This window comes from Oryctolagus cuniculus, chromosome 5, assembly GCF_051225735.1.
Source record: "Oryctolagus cuniculus isolate XC-2025 breed Fujian yellow rabbit chromosome 5, ASM5122573v1, whole genome shotgun sequence".
Lineage (NCBI taxonomy): Eukaryota > Metazoa > Chordata > Mammalia > Lagomorpha > Leporidae > Oryctolagus > Oryctolagus cuniculus.
In genome coordinates, this window is record NC_142871.1 from 132,958,168 (window position 1) to 132,979,748 (window position 21,581).

Genomic DNA, 21,581 nt, shown 5'->3' on the forward strand with positions numbered 1-21,581 from the left:
CAGAGTTAGAGAGAGAGAGAGAGAGACAGAGAGAAAGGTCTTCCTTCCGCTGGTTCACCCTCCAAATGGCCACCACGGCCGGCGCGCTGCGCTGATCCAAGCCAGGAGCCAGGTGCTTCCTCCTGGTCTCCCATGGGGTGCAGGGCCCAAGTACTTGGGCCATCCTCCACTGCACTCCCAGGCCACAGCAGAGAGCTGGCCTGGAAGAGGGGCAACCGGGACAGAATCCGGCGCCCCAACCGGGACTAGAACCCGGTGTGCCGGCACTGCAGGTGGAGGATTAGCCTAGTGAGCCGCGGCGCCGGCTCTTTTTTAAAAAGAAATAAAATGTTAGATACACCTGCACGGCTCGCTGCCCCTCAGCGTTTTAAATCTGCGCGCAGTCACTCATGAACCTGATTACTGTCCATGGCACCTCCTGGCAGTTACTCTGATGTCCTGAAATAAACTGTCAGCTGGAGGACACTCATTTTTTCCTATTTGTTTGTAGATAAAAGCAAACCAAAATCGAGACTGAAAGCCTCCAGCGTTCATTCTTCAGCTTCTGACAAGTTTTCCGCAAGGCCCTGTGTTCGCACAGCAGGAGCAGGAGCCGAGCTTCCACACTATCCACAGGCAGCATCTGCTCACCCTTCACGGGTCCGCACGCCTTCCATGCTGAGACACCACACAGGGGCCTGCATTACTCAGCCAGTTCCTCGGAACGCCTGCTCTCCCCCCAGCAAAAAAGCGATTGTGCTCGCGGGTTCCTGACCCCTGCCTCAGTGGGCGAGCAGGAAAACAGACTCACTGCTCTGTGTCAGTTATGCAGCACAGCCTGCCAGTCTTGCCTACTCGCAGCGTGGACGCAAGCCAGTTACCTAAGCTTTCTAAGGCTTGGTTTCCTCACCTGTGAAATGAGGATCCCAGTCGTGAGGACTATCTAGAACAGGGATCAGCACACTCTGTAAAGGCCAGAAAGAAAACCCTGCAGGTCCTGCAGGTCAGTCTTTGCCATGGTAGCCGGAGAGCAATGTGTAAGCAGATGTACATGACAGTGGTGTTTCAATAAAGCTTAATTATCTTATTAAAAGTGAAAAAGGACTCAGAAATCAGGAGTTTTCACATCAAGCCACCAGCCTTGCGAGATAGGAAATATATTAACGTCCTTATTTTCTAGAGTTAAGATCTTTAAGTGTCTCGTCCATGGTTATAGCTGATGCGTAGCAAAGCTGGAATCTAGATCTGTCAGAATTCTGGCTCCAAATGTGGGGTTGTTTGTCTTACGCCGTTAGCACTAAGTTAGACGTGCTACACTGATTAAAAAAGCAGAGATTTTCTGTGATGGACAGCTTTTGTGACATATAAACTAAACCAATTCATGGGTTACTAGACCAAGATGAACGTTCTATTCTTGCCTTCTGGGTAGAGGACATGCTCACCTATCAGAAAACCCCCAGATGAAGGCAACAGCTAAACACCGTACCTTCATTTCTGGGACCCAAGGGATAAGGAAGACTGTGAAGACCAGGGGAAGCCAGGCTACTTGTTTCTTTTTCTTGGGCAGCAGCTGAGGTGTCATCCGCTAGGCAGCTAGCCTCTTGCCGCAATGACCTGTCGCTGTCACCGCTGCGCTGAACGTTCATCCTTGGACTCGGTATCCGGAACTGTGTGCTCGGCCAGACAGAAATCCTGGAAGACAGGAGATGCATGATTTCCAGCTCGCCGAACAGGTGTCCAAGGACTTCTCTGGACGAAGGCAGCTGGAGAGCGGACAGCTCTCACTGCTGTTCTCAGGAGCAATGGGCTATCTGCACATTTCTGTGTTGTTCTATTGAGAAGAACCTGGCTGATCTAAATAGTCTTTGTCAAATCACTAAGAATGTTAACAGACTGGGTACCAGGGAATAATTTTAATAATTTTAAGTTTTGTACAAAATAAATGTAGAATCCACCACTTTTGGCCACATACACAATCAACTCTACTATTTTATTTTACTTATATGAAAGTCAAGAGTTACACAGAGAAGGAGAGGCAGAGAGAGAGAGAGAGAGATCTTCCATCCACTGGTTCACTCCCCAGTTGGCCTCAATGGCTGGAGACATGCTGATCTGAAGGCAGCAGCTAGGAGCTTCTTCTAGGTCTCCCACATGGGTGCAGCCATCTTCTGCTGCTTTCCCAGGCCATAGCAGAGAGCTGGATCAGAAGTGGGGTAGCGGGACTTGAACAGGTGCCCATATGGGATGCTGACACTGCAGGTAGTCGCCTTACCCATTATGCCACAGCACAGGCCCCAACTCTACATTTTAAATGGCAGTGTGATCATTTGGTTTTGTTTATACCACAGAGACACACACGGGTAGGGAGAGTCCAATTGTTCAAGTAAACAAAACTGACTGTGGCCAGTGCTGTGGCGTAGTAGCTTAAGCCTGGGCTGGCATCCCATACAGGCTCCGGTTTGACCCTGCCGCTCCACTTGGATCCAGCTCTCTGCTATGGCCTGGGAAAGCAGTAGAAGTGGGAGACCCGGAGGAAGCTCCTGGCTCCTGGCTTTGGATCGGCACAGCTCCAGCCATTGCGGCCATCTGGGGAGTAAACCAGCGGATGGAAGACCTCTCTCTCTCTCTCTCTGCCTCTCCTCTCTCTGTGTAACTCTTTCACATAAATAAATAAATCTTTAAAAAAAAAAAAAAAGTAACGCCAACCTGAGCTAAACAAAACACAACCTAGTGCTTGCAGTGTTCAAGTTCTTTAAGAAAGTCAGGCTGACTGCTTGATTTGAAAGCAGAGAGAGGGAGAGATCTTCCATCGAACCACCGTGCCACGTCTGCCCCCGAGGTTCTCCTTTTTAACTTCCCTTTTCTCTCTCTCATTTTCCATACCCTGTGCTCAACCCCAAACCTTACTTACTTCACAATCACACTGGTTGGAAGGCCATGACACCCCTTCCCAAGCAGCGCACAGTTCCCATGAACAACAGTCACTGAGTCACTGCCACACACAGCTTCCTGCTGGTTATCACATCCTGCAACCCTTGCAACTATTCAAAACATGCCCGCGCTCACCCCTGCACTACTTTCCACCTGGCATTCTGGTGGAAGACTATTTTAAATCACCAGTGATTTGTATGCGCATGGCCTGCACACTTCACAATACTGTGTAGGAGGGAAGAAGCTCCCAGGACAGGAACAGGTTTTCCTGCTCTCAATGTTCTGACCTATCAAGCATGTGGCAGGTGTCAATAAATATCTGTAATATGAACCAAAGTCTGAGCCCCTTCATAACCCAGAGGAAAATATTCTGAGCACAGGGCTGGGCACGGCAGCACAACAGGGTAAGCCACCACTTGGGACATCCACGTTCCTTATCAGAGTGCTGGTCCGAGTCCCAGCTCCTCCGCTCACGTGTACCTTGGCAGAGGGCAGATGATGGCTCAACTACTTGTGTCCCCTACCCACGTGAGAGACCCAGATGGCGTTCTGGTCTCCTGGCCTAATTGCGGGTGTTAGGGGACAGGATGGAAGCTCGTGCTCTTGCTCTCCCCACCCCGGCTCTGTCAATATGCCTTTCAAATAAATAAGCCCTTAAAAAAAAAGTTTTGAACATAAAGTTGATTGCTCAGCTTCACCCATGTTTTAACTTGGATGAAATATAAAAATGACTACTTTGAACAGATGGATCAGTGCATGTACCTAAAAATAAATCATTTTAAAGAGACGTTTACAGTTTGATAGAGTATTTTCCGACAATGGCTCTTACAGCATAAAGCAAACTGAAGAAATAAAGTGAATGTATGGATAGAAAACCCAACATGTGGCTATAGCTTCTTCAGGATCACCCTTCTTCAAGGGAACACATTTATATTACAAAAAATGCAGCCGCTTCCTTAGCACTTGGTAAAGTGAAACAGAACCACCAGTCCCCTCAAGTGAGACTCAGAGTGTGGAAATCCAGACAGGGGCCAGCGCCGTGGCTCACTAGGCTAATCCTCTGCCTGCGGCGCCGGCACACCAGGTTCTAGTCCCTGTTGCTCCTCTTCCAGGCCAGCTCTCTGCTGTGGCCCGGGAGTGCAGTAGAGGGTGGCCCAAGTCCTTGGGCCCTGCACCCGCACAGGAGACCAGGAGAAGCACCAGGAGAAGCACCTGGCTCCTGGCTTTGGATCAGCACGGTGCGCCAGCTGCAGTGGCCATTGAGGGGTGAACCAACAGAAAAAAGGAAGACCTTTCTCTCTCTCTCTGTCTACTCTGCCTGGAAAGAAAGAAAGACAGAAAGAAAGACAGAAAGACAGAAAGACAGGAAGACAGGAAGACAGAAAGAAAGACAGAAAGACAGGAAGACAGAAAGACAGAAATCCAGACAGGATAAAGATGGCCATGGAACTGGAAAGAACTCCATCAAGATGAAAGGGGTCTGCTGCTTTCCAGTTGGTTCCGCCCTGCCTCTGCTGCTGCTGCCCACAGCTGCTCAGGAAGGAAGTCACACTGCTCTCCGCTGTTCTCCCAGATGGCCAGGGCCAACCCAGGGAGCTTGAGCAGGCCTCTCTCTCGCGAACTTGCACAGAGGAGACTGTAAATTATTTACTCAACCCTTCCAATGCAGGAAAACCAGTTTTGCTACAGTGGAGTACAGTGAAAACATTTCCTTCCTTGTGTGCAGTACCAGGGCTCAAAGCTGTGTTTAATTTGTATACAGTGGATCGATAAAAAGATGCACTTGGAACTTAGCAGGGGAGAGATCTCTGAGAAGTGAAAAGGTGACTTTCTGAGCACTTAACAGGCATCTGCATTTGATTAATTTATATTAGAGGAATATATGCTCTTCTAAGAAAATGCAAACCTTACAGGTAGGGCAAAAAAGGGTGCTTTGATTATGGTCTCCAATCCTAGCCACTCTTCCAACTGTACTGTCAAACTCTTAGAGAGGATCTAGTTCGCCAGGTGTTTCCTCGTTTTAAGAAACTCTCTCAGGATTAATGTTTAATGACACAGACTAGCATTCTGCCTAATCTCTGCTCAACTGTAATTCCTCTACAACCCCCGACAGAATAAAGATCTCCTGACCTATGAAGCCTAAGAAGTAAACCAACTGACACCAAATTCTTCAGCCTACACCGAGCAGCCAGTTTCAACAAGACAGCAAGGGCTACTCCTCTTCCAGGATGGATGTTTCATTCAACTCTAATATTTTCCTGGCCCACTAGGTCTGTAACCACCTCTAAATGAATCTTGGTCCTCAGAGCAGATCCGATGGGAGAAAAGCAGCAGCAAAGCACTATTTTAATACGGTATTGCTACAATTTGGGTCACCATCACTCTGAGAGTCACAGCAACACATAATTACAAGAACCAAAGATCCACCACATCCTTGCACACCTCAACAATAACTTAAGAGGCTGCTTCAGGAAACACCAGAAATTTTAAAATATAGTCATAGGGTCAGGCGTCGTGTGCAACGGGTTAAGCCGCTGTCTAGGATGCCCACACCCACTATCAGAGCCTGATTCAAGTCCCAGCTACTCCATGCTTTTGATCAAGCTTCCTGCTAACGTGCCTGGGAGGCAGTGGATTATGGTCCAAGTGCTTGGGGTTCCTGCTGCCCATGTGGGAGCCCTGGGTGGGATTCCTGGCTCCTGGTTTCAGGCTGGCCCAGCCCCAGCTGCCGTGAGCTTTTAGGGAGTCAACCAGCAGATGGATGATGTGTCATTCTGCCTTTCAAATAATTACAGATAAATAGGAGGCCAGCATTGTGGCACAGAAGGGCAAGCAGCAGCCTGTGATGCGCATATGGGCACCAGTTCAAGTCCCAGCTGCTCCACTTCTGATCCAGCTCCCTGTTAATGGTCTGGGAAAGCAGCAGAAGATGGCCCAAGTGTTTGGGCCCATGCCCAAACGTGGGAGACCCAGAGGAAACTCCTGGCTCCTGGCTTTGGTCTGGCCCTGCCCTGGCCAAACTGGCGGATGAAAAACCTCTATGTCTCTCCCTTTCTCTCTCTGTAACTCTTTCAAATAAGTAAAAATAAATCTAAGAAAAAAATTACAAATGAATCTTTATATATAAAATAGAACTTAGATAGTACAGCTGTAGAGCAAAGAATACCTACAAGCCAGTTAAACTTCTTCCGTACATTATGTAAAAGCACTGTGTATACTCTAAAGAGCTGCACAAGTATGTATGTATGTTTTCTTTTTAAAGATTTATTTATTTATTTTAAAGGCAGAATTACAGAGAGAGAGAGAGGTATTTTCCATCTGCTAGTTCACTCGCCAAATGACAACAGCCAGGGCTGGCCCAGGCTGACACTAGGGGCTTCTGGGTCTCCCACGTGGGTAGCAGGGCCCAAGCATTTGGGTCATCTTCACTGCTTTTCCAGGTGCATAAGCAGGGAGCCTTATCAGAAGTGGAGCAGCTGGGACTTGAACTGGTACCCATATGGGATGCCAGCACTGCAGCCGGCAGCTTAACCTGTTGTGCCCCAAAATTGGCCCCTAAATCTTGATTTTTCTAATCTGGAACAGTCAGCTATTTAGTGTCATAATCTCTCCATCTTGTAAAATCTACATAAAATATTTGATATAATTATCTCAACACATTCCCTGCACCTAAAGTCACACTGGTTTCTTGCAGGGGCACAAACACCTTGAATATGAATCCAAAACAAGCTCTAGATGATTTTCTTATTTGTAATTTCCCTCAATTATTTCTGAAGAAAACAAGATACTTATAGGATCACATTTTACTAAGTTCAATATCCTGCCATTTTACTCAGATTTCTAAAAACTAGTTGGAATGAGGGTGGAAGCAATCAAACTTAACAAGGTGCTACTCAAAGGCACAATGCAGTCAGACTGATAGGATGAGGGCATGATCTTCTGAAAAGGCAGTATTCTTTTCTATACTTAGGACCATGTCTATGTAAGAGCTGGATTCCGGGGGGAGGGCTGGCACTGTGGCGTGGCAGATAAAGCTGCCACCTGCAATGCCTATATGGGCACTGGTTTAAGTTCCAGCTGCTTTTTTTTAATTTTTATTTTTATTTATTTGAAAGACAGAGTTACAGAGAGAGAAATCTTCCATCTTCTGGTTCACTACCCCAATAGCCAAAACAGCTAGAGCTGAGCCAATCCGAAATCAGGAGCTTCTTCCTGGTCTCTCACACAGGTGCAGGGACCCAAGGACTTGAGCCATACTTCTACTGCTTTCCCAGGCCATCAGTAGGCAGCTGGATTAGAAGAACAGCCAGGACTCGAACCAGTGCCCATATGGGATGCCAGCGCTGCAGGCTGGGGCTTTAACCCATTGTGCCACAGCACCGGCCCCCTACTCCACTTCTGATCCAGCTCCCCACTAATGCGCCTGGGAAATCGGCGGAAGATGGCCCAACTACTTGAGCCCCTACACCCATGTAGGAGACCCAGAAAAAGTTCCTAGCTTCCACCTGGTCTAGCCCTGGCCACTGCAGCCATTTTGGGAGTGAACCAGTGGATGAAAGATCTCTCTTTCTCTGTAACTCTTTCAAATAAATAAATAAATCTTTAAAAAAAAAAAAAAAGGGGGAGCTGGATTTGGGATGCAAGTGTCCCAAATGACAGCTTAACCTGCAGTACCTAACACCGACCCCAAATGACTTCTAAAAATGTTAAGAGCACTCCAGTATCAAGCCTTTAGAAAGCTCTATCCTTAACATTTCTAAATACTTTCCTACAATATGGTCCCAAGCCCAAAATAACTTAGTTGTTTAAATCAGTGAAGAAACTGAGTCTCGTTAAGAAATTATTTCCACTGAGAGTCCCCTCCCACCTCCTTGCTGTTCCCCTCAAAGAATCTGGCAGACTGGTGCAATGGGGATACTTCTTAAAAGCTTTCTGGCTGCTTTGCTCCAAAGCTATACTTTCATGATGGCTCCACCCTTCATCCTGTATGTCTCTGTCTCCACCGCCTCTTTTTTTTTTTAAGATTTATTTATTTGAAAGGCAAAGTTACAGAAGTAGAGAGTGAGAGTGACAGAGAATCTTCCATCTGCTGGTTCAACTCTCCAGATGGCTGCAATGGCCAGAGCTGTGCTGTTCTGGACTCAAACTGGTGCCCATTTGGGATGCTGGCCCGGCAGGCGGCAACTTTACCAGCTAAGCCACAGCACTGGCCCCTCCACCGCCTCACTTCTGAGGGGCTGACCAACCATTAACCACTCAAGATTCACAGAAGGATTAAGCAAGGTAATTCACTTCCAGTGCTTAGAACAATGCCTGGCACACAGAAGACACTCAGTATCTGTTGATTCCCATTATTCCTACCCCACAGACAGCCACCTGAATCTGCAGAGAGCTGTTACAAGCCTAGCCTATTCTATCCTGAAACCAGCTCAGGAGAGATACTTTAATTATTCTCAATTTACTGGGGCAGGGAGAGGAGAGCAAAGCCTCAGAAAAGTTAGCCCCTTGCCCCAATCACCACTCTAGCCAACAGGCAGAGGCGCATTCCAAGTTAGGTCCTTGGATTCCCACCTTCCTCCCACCCCAGCATACTGCTTCCCCAAATCACCTCACATTCACTACTGATTCTAGGAGTTATTATTCTTCCATTGTTAGTCAGAAGTGGAAGAGAAAACCAGTACTTTCTGCTGTAGTTTCACCAAGCAGAAGTTGTAGCAGTAATACAGAAACCCTGTGACTGAATGGCTATTTTCCCCCCATTCAAAAAATTAGCATTATTAGTCTTGCTGCTCATAAATCACTATGTGCTCATTGAAAAAAAAATCTGTCAACATAAAAAGATACAAGTATCATAAAAATCAACAAAACTGTACTGAAATCTTGTACACACCCTTTGGCATCTACACAATGATTTCCTTGGAATAAGCTCCTGGGAGTAAAGTTGCTATGGAAAAGGGTAACCACGTTTTCAGTTTTCATATGCGCTGCCAGACTGTGCTCTATAACCCATCAGTTTACACTCCTTCCAGGAGCACGGAGCAGCCATTCTCCAGAACTGTAAACACTCAGGGTTTCAGTCTTCCTCATCTTTGCTCATCTGAGGAGTAATGTATGAGAGTTCATTTTATTTGCAAGGCAGGAGAGAGAGACAGAGACATCTTCTATCTGCTGGTTTACTCCCCACACAGCTACAAAAGCCAGGGCTGGGCCGGCTGGAGCCAGGGGCCAGGAACTGTGTCTGATCTCCCACTTGGGTGGCAGGGACCCAAGTAGTTGAGCTGAAGTCTCCCAGGGTGCACATTAGCAGGAAGCTGGAAGGGAAGCAGAGAAGAGACTCAAACCAGACTCCAACATGGATGCGGGTATCTGAAGCAACGGCTTAACCTGCACCACAATGTGTAACCTCAAGAGCTCATTTTAATGTGGTTTTTCATCAATATTTCTAAAACTTTTCCTTTATGAATCTTACAGGCTGGCACTGCGGCAGTGTGCTAAGCCTCTGCTTGGGGCATTTACGTCCCATAAGGAGTGCCAGTTCGAGTCCTGGCTCAGCTTCTGATTCAGCTCTTGGGAAGGCAATGGACAATGGCCAAAGTGCTAGAGTTCCCACCACCCACATGGGGACCTGGGTGGAGTTTCTGGCCCCAGCCTCAACGTGGCAGAAGTGCTGAGGGGAAGACGCTAGGCAGTAGCAGTGATTTATCCACATCAAGTGTGCCAGGCTTGACTACAGTCACCATTTCCCATGAGTAGCTCTCATGTCCCTGGAGGTCTACAAAATGAAAGCCCACCCACGCCACTGCAGCTACACAGGTGCTGGCAGCATCAATGAGCCTCAACTGTGACACCACCGTTAACATTTAATCCTAACATCTGTTGATAACAAACATGGTATTTCTGTAAACCAAACCTGTCGGCTTAGAGCTACTAAATGCTATACAGCTTTCCAACCATGTATCCGGATGCTCTGTACTAAGCACTTTCATCAGCTTCTCCTCTCTCAAAACTGGACAGAAGTTTCTGGAGGGGTCCCCACAACTCATGGAAAATGTCTATCACTAAAAGATTACACATCAATTTCAGAAATTCTCTGCACCAATATAAACTTGTCTTTTAATTCCACTTTCCATGAGCTTTTTGAAGCACCCCCTGTGTGGTCAACACTGGGTTTATTGAATGTCTGCTGTGTGGATGGCAGGTGCCAGCGGCGAAAGACAGAGAGGACTGAGCAACACTTTCAAGTGCTGGTGCTCAGTTCCCAAGCTGGTTAGCTGGGGGTATGTAAAAATGATGAGTAACCCTCGGGGATGAGACCAGAGTCAGTGGTACGGACCAGTGGTTCCAGATTCTGATGCCATCCCTTGCAAGTCCGACTCTGTAGGCTTACTGTGAGGACTGGACATTTGTCATCACATACACAGAACGACGGCAAAGGCTATTCTCACATGCACTCAGGTTTGGAAGCCTTTAATATAAATATAAACTTTCTTAAAATTCGTATTAGAAAACCACCTCTAGCTAGTGTTGTTGGAGAAAGGAAATCTTCATAAAAGAGACAAAATCTGGGTTGGGTTCGTAAAGTACAGGTAAGATGTTCTCCCCCAAGTTTTTATTTTGGAACTTTTCAAATCCCTGAGGAAACCACACCCTCCCCTCAGATTCACCAGCGCTCAGTCCGACACTCGTGCCCTCATTGCTGCTCTCTGTATAAACGTGAACATGTATGTACACACGCGGCTCCACATTGCATGTATGTACACATGCGGCTCCACACTGCATGTATGTACACGCGTGGCTCCACATCACTTGAAAATCAGACATCACAACACACCTCCTTCAAAATTCAGCATGCACAGCCTAAGAATTTAAAAAAAACTCTATGGGGGGGGAAGCCATTGTAACCCATGAGTCGTACTTTGGAAATTTATATTCAATAAATAAAAGATTAAAAAAAAAAAAACTCTTGTACAAAACACCACTATTTTCATACCTAAGAAAAATTCACATTTCATAATACCATTAATATATAATCCATAATTCTATCCAAATAGTCTCATATTTTCTCTTAGAGTCTCTTTTGGACCATCTGACCACTAAATGCCCTCGCTGCTGTGTAGGTGCCATTGTGTCTGGGCCACACCAGGTGACAAAGGTTGAAGATTTCTTTTTCAAACAATCCTCAGTTCACACTGATATTTTTCAATTCAAATTGAATACAGCAGTTTTTTCTAACTGTATATTATTACATCTTTTCTCTGAGATTGAAAATCTTGCTTCATAGACTAGTTTCAGTTATAATGCCAATATTAACAATAAACCTACTGAGTTTCAGTGTTTTGGGGGATGTAGCTCTTTTTACCCTTATGAAGTACTTCTCACTAAGGATGTACAGTCCTTGTGCTATGTTCAAAAGTTGTTTTCTCTCTGTATTTAATCACAGCATTTTTTAAATTACTTTTTGAATATGTAAACATCTACGTGGTTCAGAAGTTAAAGTCCCATAAAAAGGAAAGGCCAGAAGGCTCCCTCCCCTTTTCCCTCCAGTCTCCAACTTATTCCCCACAGATACCCAGTTGTCAGTCCATTTGTGCTGCTGTAACAAAACACCGGAGATGGGAGATCGGGAAGTTTATACAGAATAGAAAATTTATCTTTTCACGCCCTAGAGGCTGAGAAGCCCAGGATGAAAGCAGGAGCAGACAGGAGTCTGGTGAGGGCCTGTTCTTCACAGGTGGCGCTGTCCTAATGTACAAAACGCAGGGGGAGCAGCAGAGGACTGGTTGGCTCCTTCAGTCTCCTTTAATGAGGCACTAATCCCACCCACAAGGGCAGAGCTTCACCCCAGGCCCCACCTCTTAATATCATCACTGAGCTGTAGTTCCAGCACAGCACTGGCTTTGTTAGTTTTCAATTATCCTTCATGTTTCTCTTTGCAGAAATAAGTAAATATGTATACAAGTGCATCCTTAATTCCTTTTTACACAAAATATAGAATACTATATCGAGTCTTTTGCACCATGGTATTTTTATTGAACAATATATCCTGGAAATCCCATCAGGAGCTCACAGACATTACTCATCCTTCTTATGGTTATATAATGCCCCAGTGCTATTAGGCAGAACTCTGGTAGAGAAAGGGGGAAAGAACATTCCAGAGAAGGTGACAGCCTGTAACAGCAGGAAAGTAAAATACAGCTTTATTACTATATGAAGGAGCAGGAGAGTAGAGTGAAGGATTAATGAACAGAGGAGGGAAATCAGGGTCCCCATCATAGCACGCAACTCCGGGGAACGCAGTGCACGTCACTGTCTAAGGAGCTGGACAACACATAAGTTAGAGAGCTGTACATGACTGCCCTGTGGAAGCCAAAGTTGCAGAACAGATTTGGGCCAGCCTGGAAAGGCCCTTGAATTACACAGTAAACTAAGGGGACCCTGTCCTGTAGCCGGCGTTTTCTGCGTTGAGAAGTGTCATGTTCAAAACGTTGCATTAAAAAAGGGCTCACATGCTAGAAGCTTGGTGCTCAGAATGGTGATGTTGACAGTGGTGGAATCCTTAAAATGCAGGACCCAAGTGGCCTTGTCCTCCACCCCTCTTGTCAGCCTCAGTGCGGTCTCCACAAACTCGAATACCATGCCTTCAATTAAGCTGCAGAGTTCTGACGGAGAGATTTTTGAGGTTGATGTGGAAATGCCAAACCCTCTGTGACCATCAGGATCATGTTGGATGGTTTGGGAACGGATGATGAAGAAGGTGACCACCAGTGCCTCCACCAGCGTTCGTGCGGCAATAGTAAAACAGGTCGTCAGGAGTGCCCACCCCAGGGATGGCCCTCCTCCTGAAGACCATGAGAACAAAGAAAACCGAGCAGATGCCGTCCCTGGCTGGAACCGAGAATTCCTGGAAACTGACCAAGGAAAACTTTGTGAACTCATGCTGGCTGCAAACAACTTAGACAGCCAAGGCTTGCTTGATGTTAGACGCAAAATCGGGGCTAATATGTGCAAGGGAGTTTCCTGAGGGGACTCGCAAGACCTACAAACAGCGAGTACACTGAAGTGGAGGAAGCCCAGGTGCGCAGAGAGCCAGTAGTGTGAAGAGAAGTGCGACGTTGTGCCTGACCCTATAACCCTGTAAGGAATGTCCATAACGCTAGTCCCACGGCTCTGTGTATACACTGTTAGTATCAGGCAAACAGTGGACAAACGCGACAGCAAACCATTTGTTTTAGCAGAATATTGTCCTCACTGCATGTGTAGTTTGCGTACAGACTCCAAACTGGAGTTTCTTCCAGTATGATGTAAAGTTCCTGTTTTCTTTGTTCTGAATAAAACTGAACTGTGGGTTCTCGATAGAAATTGGCATTCGGGGAGTTCCCTCTTCTTGCAAAGCGACTTCGGTCTAGTTCATTGTCCAGTTAACTTGAGCGATCATTTAAAAGTTGGCATTGTAAATAAAACAACTTTTGGGGCTGGCACTGTGGCTCAGCGGGTTAAAGCCCTGGCCTGCAGCACCAGCATCCCATATGGGCACTGGTTCTAGTCCCAGCTGCTCCTCTTCCGATCCAGCTCTCTGCTATGGCATAGCTCCAGCCATATTAGCCATCTGGGGCGTGAACTAGTGGATGGAGGACCCCTCTCTCTGTCTCTACCTGTCTAATTCTTTCAAATAAATAAAATAAATCTCTAAAAAAAAAAATAAAACAACTTTCAGAAAGTTTTCTGAAGTAGAACTGAGAAAATACCATCTTCATTCATGAGTTGGAACCTGGAAAGAGGCTTCCTGAAGTGAATGTTCTGGGTGGGGCTGCAGGGATGTCTTCAGCCAGTAGTCAGTACACAGATATCGATCAGTCTGTCCACAGCAGGACTTGTTCTGGTTTTGAATCTTCTCAGCTCTGAAAATCCTGCCTAGAAGACTCGGTTACTACCTACCTGGTATCTGCTTTTTTGGGGGAAGAGAAACCTAACTAGACAGTTTATTAGCTTTTCAATTAAAAGACACTTAAGTGGTATGCCATTTTTTATAGTCAGTGTTCCCATATGGGGAACAGTCTTCATGATACACGCATGTCATAAATAACCTTGAACATTAAAATACGTGGTAAAACCCAGAAAACGTCCATTATGAATGTGAGATACTTCCAGTAAAAGTTATAATACAAAAAATAAAATAATAAAATAAAAGGTAGGCCCCAGTGTGAGGTGATTAGGCCCCTGGAGAGGATTCATGCAGTTTGCAGGGGCCCCAGCTAGCCCTGCAACAGTGTGCTTTTATAGAGCAAGGCACCCCACATACTCCGTCTCTTCTGCATGCAGCTGGTCCCCTTTCGCATCGGTCAGTTTTTCAGCCTTATAACAAAATACCGAGGCAACTGATTTAATCAAGAGAAAAGGTTTATAAATAAACCTCACAGTTTTGGATGTTCAAAGTCTGAAACATATGGTGCAGGCTTAGGTCTGGTGAGAGGCCCATGCAGATGGCAGAGCATGTGCCTGGAAGAGGTGTCACATGGTGAACGAGGAGAGACAGAGACTGGGCCCAACTCAGGCTTTTATTCATAACACACCTGTAACCATAACTGCCCTCTGAGAGCATGCCCCCAGCGACCTTCCCACCTCCTAACAGGTTCCATCATGTCCCAGAGTGCCACCCCGGGGACCCAGCCTTCAAAACATGGAGGGACATTCAACATCCAAACTATATCCAAAATGTAGCACCTTCCCGCTTCTCTACCAAGTTGTGGTACAGCCAAGAAGGCCCTCACCAGAGACTGAACCAATGGGGTTGCCCAATAATCTTATATTAAGTCAATGTAACTGTGAAGAACAGTTTCTGTGTATATAAAAATTCTATCAGTTACTTGGGGTGGGTGTATGGCCTAGTTTTTAAAACAACATTTCAAAGTGCCTTGGGGCCAACGCTGTGCCATAGTTATGGGTAAAGCCACCGCCTGCAGTGCCAGCATCCCATATAGGCGCCAGTTCTAGTCCCAGCTACTCCTCTTCCGATCCAGTTCTCTGCTGTGGCCTGGGAAAGCAATATAACATGGCCCAGGTCTTTGGGCCCCTGCACCCGCATGGGAGACCGGTAGAAGCTCCTGGCTCCTGGCTTCGCATTGATTCAGCTCCGGCCGTTTTGGCCAACTAGGGAGTGAACCAGCGGATGAAAGACTTCTCTCTCTGTGTAACTCTGCCTTTCAGATAAAATAAATAAATCTTTAAAATAAAATAAAAGTGCCTGAATCAATGTCCACCTCTGGCGCATGACTCCCGTGTCCTACTAATGCAGATCCTAGGAGGCAGTGGTGATGGCTCAAGCCCTCAGGTTCCTGCCACCTGTGTGAAAGACCTGGACTGAGTTCCAGGCTCCTGGCTTCAGGCCACCCAGCCCTACCCATTGTAGGCATTGGGGAGTGAACCAACAGGTGGGAGGTCTCTCCTTCTCTCTACACAGGTGCTGGTTCCAGTCCCAGCTCCCTGCTAATGTGCCTGGGAAAGCAGCAGAAAATAGCTCAAGTACTTCGGCCTCTGCCACCCATGTGGGAGACCCAGATAGGAGTTCCTGGTTTCAGCTTGGCCAAGCCCTGGACATTGCGGCCACTGGGGGAGTGAATCAGGGGATAGATCTCTCTCTCTCTCTCTCTCTAATGTGGCCTTTCAAATAAATAAATCATTTTTTAAAAAGTTTTCAAAATCTGTGTTACTTGGATTTATATTAGGACTTAAGATCTTCAGTTATATTTACAGTTAAAGAGACTAAAGGCCTTAAACAGTGTCTTTTTTATATAAGGATTTTTTTTTTATTTTAAAGATTTATTTTATTTGAAAGTCAGAGTAGGCTGGCGCTGTGGCTCACTTGGCTAATACTCCGCCTGTGGCGCCAGCACTCCGGGTTCTAGTCCCGTTCAGTTGCCCCTCTTCCAGTCCAGCTCTCTGCTGTGGCCTGGGAAGGTAGTAGAGGATGGCCCAAGTGCTTGGGCCCTGCACCCACAAGGAAGACCAGGAAGAAGCACTTGGCTCCTGGCTCCTGTGATGGCCGCAGCGGCCACTGCAGGCTGAACCAACAGAAAAAGGAAGACTTTTTTCTCTCTCTTTCACTGTCTAACTTTGCCTGTCAAAAAAAAAGTCAGAGTTGAGGGAGAGGGGAAGGGGGAGGGGGAGGGGGAGAAGGGGAGGGGGAGGGGGAGAAGGGGAGGGGGAGGGGGAGAGGGGGAGGGAAAGCTGTGCTGATCCAAAGCCAGGAGCCAGGAGCTTCTTCCAGGTCTCCCACACAGGTGCAGGGGCCCAAGGACTTGGGCCATCTTCTGCTGCTTTCCCAGGCCACAGCAGAGAGCTGAATCAGAAGTGGAGCGGCTGGGACTAGAACCAGCACCCATATGGGATGCCAGCACCGCAGGCAGAGGATTAACCTACTGTGCCTAGGCGCTGCCCACCCCCCCAGTTTTAAATATAAACCACCTTATCCTAAATTTGACATTTCCATGAAAAAAAATTAAACTACATTTGCAATCTTAACTTTTTTCTTATTTTAGCACTTCAATTGCCTACAAAGCAAACCTTTTTAAGTACTCAAAAAAACTCTAGTAAATCTTAAAAAACAAACTTAAACATTAAAAGTTCCCAAATATGACAAACTTAGAAAAGTTTTCTTGCATTCTTTTTTTTTTTTTTTTTGACAGGCAGAGTGGACAGTGAGAGAGAGAGACAGAAAGGTCTTCCTTTGCCGTTGGTTCACCCTCCAATGGCCGGCGCACCGCGCTGATCTGATGGCAGGAGCCAGGTACTTATCCTGGTCTCCCATGGGGTGCAGGGCCCAAGCACTTGGGCCACCCTCCACTGCCTTCCCGGGCCACAGCAGAGAGCTGGCCTGGAAGAGGGACAACCGGGACAGAATCTGGCGCCCCGACCGGGACTAGAACCCGGTGTGCCGGCGCCACAAGGCGGAGGATTAGCCTACTGAGCCACAGCGCCGGCCCTGGTTTACATTTAAACACTGTTTCCAGACCTCTTAACATTTTGACCAGAAGTTCAAACCTTAAAAATAGCAAAGCTGCCTTTAAATTCTCAGCATTAGTAAAATGATAAACAACCATCTCGATTCTAAATTCCACAGTATGACAGATGTAAATAATACGGGACTCTAAAAGAGCATGCATAGGTGGTACAAAGGATTACAAAGTATCTTTGTTAACCCAATAGCATACTACAATACTACTTTTTGCTCATTCAATGGACAGACTGAAATATACTGTTTGGCAGGATTATGGGAAATGGGCACTCTGTTGAATTTATAATTTTTCTGAAGGATAACTTAGCAACGTATTTCATTAGCCCTGAAAAAATGTGCCTGTATCCTTAGGTCGAAAAGCCACTTCTACAACTTTGTAGAATGGGAATAATAATAATGAATAGATGCTTTAATAAAGATATTCATCGCAACAATTTGTAATAGGGTATCACACTGTGAAAATACACATTTGGTCTTGTCTCCACTTCCTGGCACAGAACTCCTGAACTCTTTGTAAGCCTCCAAGTGCTAAGTGTCTTTCTGATGATAATAAGATGACCCGAGGTTGGCAGCCCTAAGTAGTTTCAGGATGGGTGTCAGACACAGAAAAGACCAAGGAATATTTCAGCCCTAGTCCCCAGCTTTCAGGGAGGGAAGTGGGTTTACCTGTAAGCTGAGCACTGACATGATTTAATCAATCATCTGACGAAGCTTCCCCCAAATGCACAAGGGCAGAGTTGGGATGAGCCTCCGGCTAGGTGCATACGCACAGGTTCCTAGAGGGAGCCCCAGAGAGCACAGAAGCCATACACTCCTTTTCCCATACCCCCACCATGCATTGCTTCACCTACATCCTTTATCATATTCTCTATAAGGAACCCATAAATGGGAAGGTTTGCCTAAGTTCTATGTGCCCCTCTAGCAAATTAATGGAAGCCAAGGAAGGGGTCAGGGGAAGCCAGATTTATGGCCAGCTGGTCAGAACTACAGGTAAAACAACCCGGGCCATGATTCTTTCCATGACATCACACTGCTTGGCCAGGCTAGCCCGATTAAGTAAGAACAGAGATGTGGTTTACCTAACATTTATTACTTATCATAAAACTTACTATTAGTGATAATTACAACCTGAACAGCAGCATTTCCTGAGAATTTACAGTTTGTCAGGCATGGTTCTAAGCACTTGATGAATTAACTAAAAGCCCTCAGAGGTAGCACTATTACTGTTTTTGGAGACACAGAAAACGAGGAGTACCTTATCCAGGCTAATAAATGAAGAAGCCAAGATTTGAACCGCTGCAAGAGTGACTTCAGTCACTATCCAGAGAAGTATAAGTAGGCCACTATTGAGCATAAATTTTAATGGCTTTGAAGTGAGATGAACTTAAATTTGAATACAGGCTCAGCCTCTTATGAGGTGTTAAGACTTTGGGTAAATAATCTCTTTATCCATAAAACGGATAATTAAATGGGACAATGATGTGAAACCATTTAGTGTCTGGTGCATAATGAACACTAATCATTCAGCCCTTACTATTTCTATTACTTTCATAAACATACAAGAACAATCTAACCATGCCTAATTTGGGGACTCTAAACCAAAATATCCAAAGGCCCTCTTCTTTCAACCATACTTTCAGTCCTGTTATTCCAGAAATGCATGTATGATTCCAATAATCTCATTTTCCATACAACATTAAGAAATTTACTGACTCAGATTAGCAGTTAGATTAACCTTACATTGTATCACAGAGATACCTATTAACCTTGGTAAGAACAACAATATACCTAAGACTACAACTTCAAAAGATTTAGGACACGGCTCAAGCATCTAACACGTAATAAAAGTTCACTGAAGTGTTTGTCTAAACCTATATTAAATCATTTTTAAAAACACGGAGTTCCTGACATCTTGCGGGTTCTACATAACTACCTGCTTGCTCTTATTTGTCCTTCCACTGCTTATTTCAAGCTTCACAGGGTTCCTGTCTCAATATTGCCACTCTTGATGATCTAGACAGCTGGATCCTATTCTCCTTCAACCTCTAATCCTCCCAGATAATACTGCCTTTGTAGCCACAGGGGAAGTCTCTCCATTTCCTTCATCTACTTATAATTTAATCTCTCTGGATCTTTTCTATTTTTGAAAATATTTTTCTTGGTGTGAGTGCTAAGAGTATTGGGCTTGGGGCCAGGAGTCCTCAACTCTGCCAACTCATTTCTCAAGACTCGACCTGAAAGCTGAGAGAACTGCACTAGATACATTTCTAGTAGGTTCCCTTATATCGCTAAGCCTCAAATTTCCAGGACTCTAGGTCTTCCAACTGGAAACCATTTGGTAAATTCCCCCAAACTTTTTGCCCCAGTTAGCCAAAGGACAGAGGAAGACACAGTCATCAGGACACCCCAACTACACAAGGAAAGACATGACAGTGTGCAAATCAATAGAAAAAGCTCAGAGTAAGAACTCAGATGCCGAGGACTGGAAAAAAGAACACAAGGCCTACCACTAACCTCGTCTCTCCTTGAAGGGGGACTAAGAAACAGAAAAAGCTTCAGGCAGCAGCAGTGGTCACTCAGCCCTCACTTCTGCCTCACGGGCCCAGTGCGGCCATGTGCCCTACCACAGTATTGTCAACAAAATGGCCCACCACAGTACTTGCACAAACAGGCACTACTCAGATTTTTGGCTGAATTCATACAAAGCTGCAAGCCCTCCTGAACGCTGTGGTGCTATCCTCACATACCAGACTCGGAGAGCTCAAGACCACGGGAGTTACATGGCGCAGGCTGCCCTGCTTCTATCTCTAGGGAGAGACAGAGCTGCGGGCAGGCTGATTTGGCCTAATGGCATTGCTGAAGCCCGGCTGATGGTGGAAGCTGCCTCCATCAGCAAAATGAACAGTTCAGTCAGGCAGAGGCGCCGGATCTCTGAGCCACCGAGGCAGTATGGGCATATGTACAAAAGTCACTTCCTTCCCTAGTGTCGGAGTCCAGGACAGCACTAGCTTCTCCCACTGCCTTCCTGAGCCTGACTGGGGGCAGGGGAGGAGCAAGTCAACAGTCTTCAAACCTGCAAACGCAGCAGCAGCTGGGGTGTTGTGGCACCCTGGGATAATCTGTGGTCTGGGACACTCACACCTCCTTTCAGAGTCCCACCTCCGCATGCAACCCAGCATTCCTGCCAATACTCCTGGGAGGCCACACGGAGTTCAAGGCTCCTGGCTTTGGCCTGGCCCAGCCCCAGCCGTTGTGGATATCTTGGAGTGAAGGGAAGGTATCTCCCCACCCTCCCCCCTCCCCTGGCCTTTTAAGTAAATAAACTTTAAAAAACATAATAAAAATAAATAAATGCTTAACACCCCAAGCCTAGCCCCATGTGATGTTTTTCTAAGTGGGGTCCAGCAAGAGACCATTTTTAAAATGCACACTCCGAGACCCCCTTCCCATCCCCCCAGATCTCCAGACTCAAATTTCTGGGAGGGGCGCTAGGGTTGGCTGGGCAACTGTGACCTGACCAAGGAGCAAGTCTGCACCCTGGGACTGGGGGTGGGCGGGTGTTAAGGGTGAAGTCCTTTCACAAACCCTCAGTCCCCCAGCTAACAGTTGCAGATAAATGGTTTAACAAGGTCGGAGCACCAGGGACTGGGAACCGTATTTTCGTGAGCGAGTTAAACAGTTCCCTCACAGCTTTGTTTACCCAGCTTAGTCCCACCCCACCCCACCCCCCCCAAAAAAAAACCAACAAAGAAAAACAAACCTGGGTTCTCGTTTAAAAATAAAGCGGTTCGACCCGGGAATTCTGGGGCAGAACCGCAGGCCGCGGCAGAAGGCGGCTCCTGGTCGGCAGGGCCAGGCTGGCGGGCCCGAGGCGGCTCTGCCCTGCAAGGCAGGCTCGGTCAGGGGCACGCGTGGGGCAGCGGGGCGCGAAGGCCGAGCAAAACCGCTCCGCTCCACGCAGCTGAGGAGGAAGTCCCACCAACTACTCGCTTGGCAGCGGAGTCCATGACTCGCCGGAATTAGCCCAAGCGTCCGGCCCGCGAGCACCCCCGGCTCTCGGGACCCCCCAGGCCCGCACGCGGCCGCCGCCGCACGGGGTTCACCGCCTCCACACGCCCAGACCCCCGCTCCCCGCCCGTGCGTCCCGCAGCGGCCCGGCCCTGCCCTGCCCTGCACGGGGCCCCGCGGCGTCCTCCCGAGACGCCGCCGGGACACAAAGGCCAAGCCCCGGGCCACGCCCGCCGCGCCGGGTCTCGGCCCCCGAACCCTCGCCGCGCCGCCACTTACTCGTCGCTCGCCGCCGCGCTCCGGCGCTCGGGGCCCGAATCCGCCCGGGAGGCGCGCGCAGCGCCGCGGGGACCGGCAGTGCCGCAGGGCGCGCCCCCCGCCCCGGCCCGCGCGGCCACGCGGCTGAGTCACCCGCCGCTTCACGTTAAGAGTCCCCTCGCGCGGGGCACGCCGGGAGTCCCCCGCGCGGGTGGCGGGGCGCGAACCGCCTCCTCCCTCGGCCGGCGCCCGCGGCTCTCGCCCGCACAGGGCCTGGGAGGTTGGGTTTCCGAGCTGCGGGTATTCGGAGGCAGTGAGGTCAGCTCGCGCCGCACCCGCTTGCGGGGACCGGGCGGGAAGTAACCGGGTCGGAGCTCCTTAAACGCGCCGCGCT

At 47.5% G+C, this 21,581-nt stretch overlaps 1 protein-coding gene and 1 pseudogene across 12 annotated transcripts in view; one reads left to right on the forward strand and one right to left on the reverse strand.

The window, feature by feature from the left end:
- Positions 1–21,346, reverse strand: part of KCTD20 (potassium channel tetramerization domain containing 20) — a 36,358-nt gene extending 15,012 nt beyond the window's left edge. For 3 of the 12 annotated variants that reach the window (XM_070074145.2, XM_089334002.1, XM_002714660.6), the window contains exons 1-2: positions 21,209–21,346; positions 1,466–1,671 (exon numbers count right to left, since the gene is read on the reverse strand). In XM_070074145.2, coding sequence (XP_069930246.1) covers positions 1,466–1,625 — 160 coding nt within the window. In that variant the 5' untranslated portion in view covers positions 1,626–1,671; positions 21,209–21,346. Of the gene's footprint in view, positions 1–1,421; positions 1,672–8,800; positions 9,222–21,208 lie in introns of all 12 variants that reach the window. The other 9 variants (XM_051855729.3, XM_089334000.1, XM_089334005.1 and 6 more) reach the window with 7 other exon arrangements.
- On the forward strand, positions 12,310–13,139 carry LOC149126675 (S-phase kinase-associated protein 1 pseudogene; annotated as a pseudogene).
- Positions 21,347–21,581: the final 235 nt, after the last annotated feature.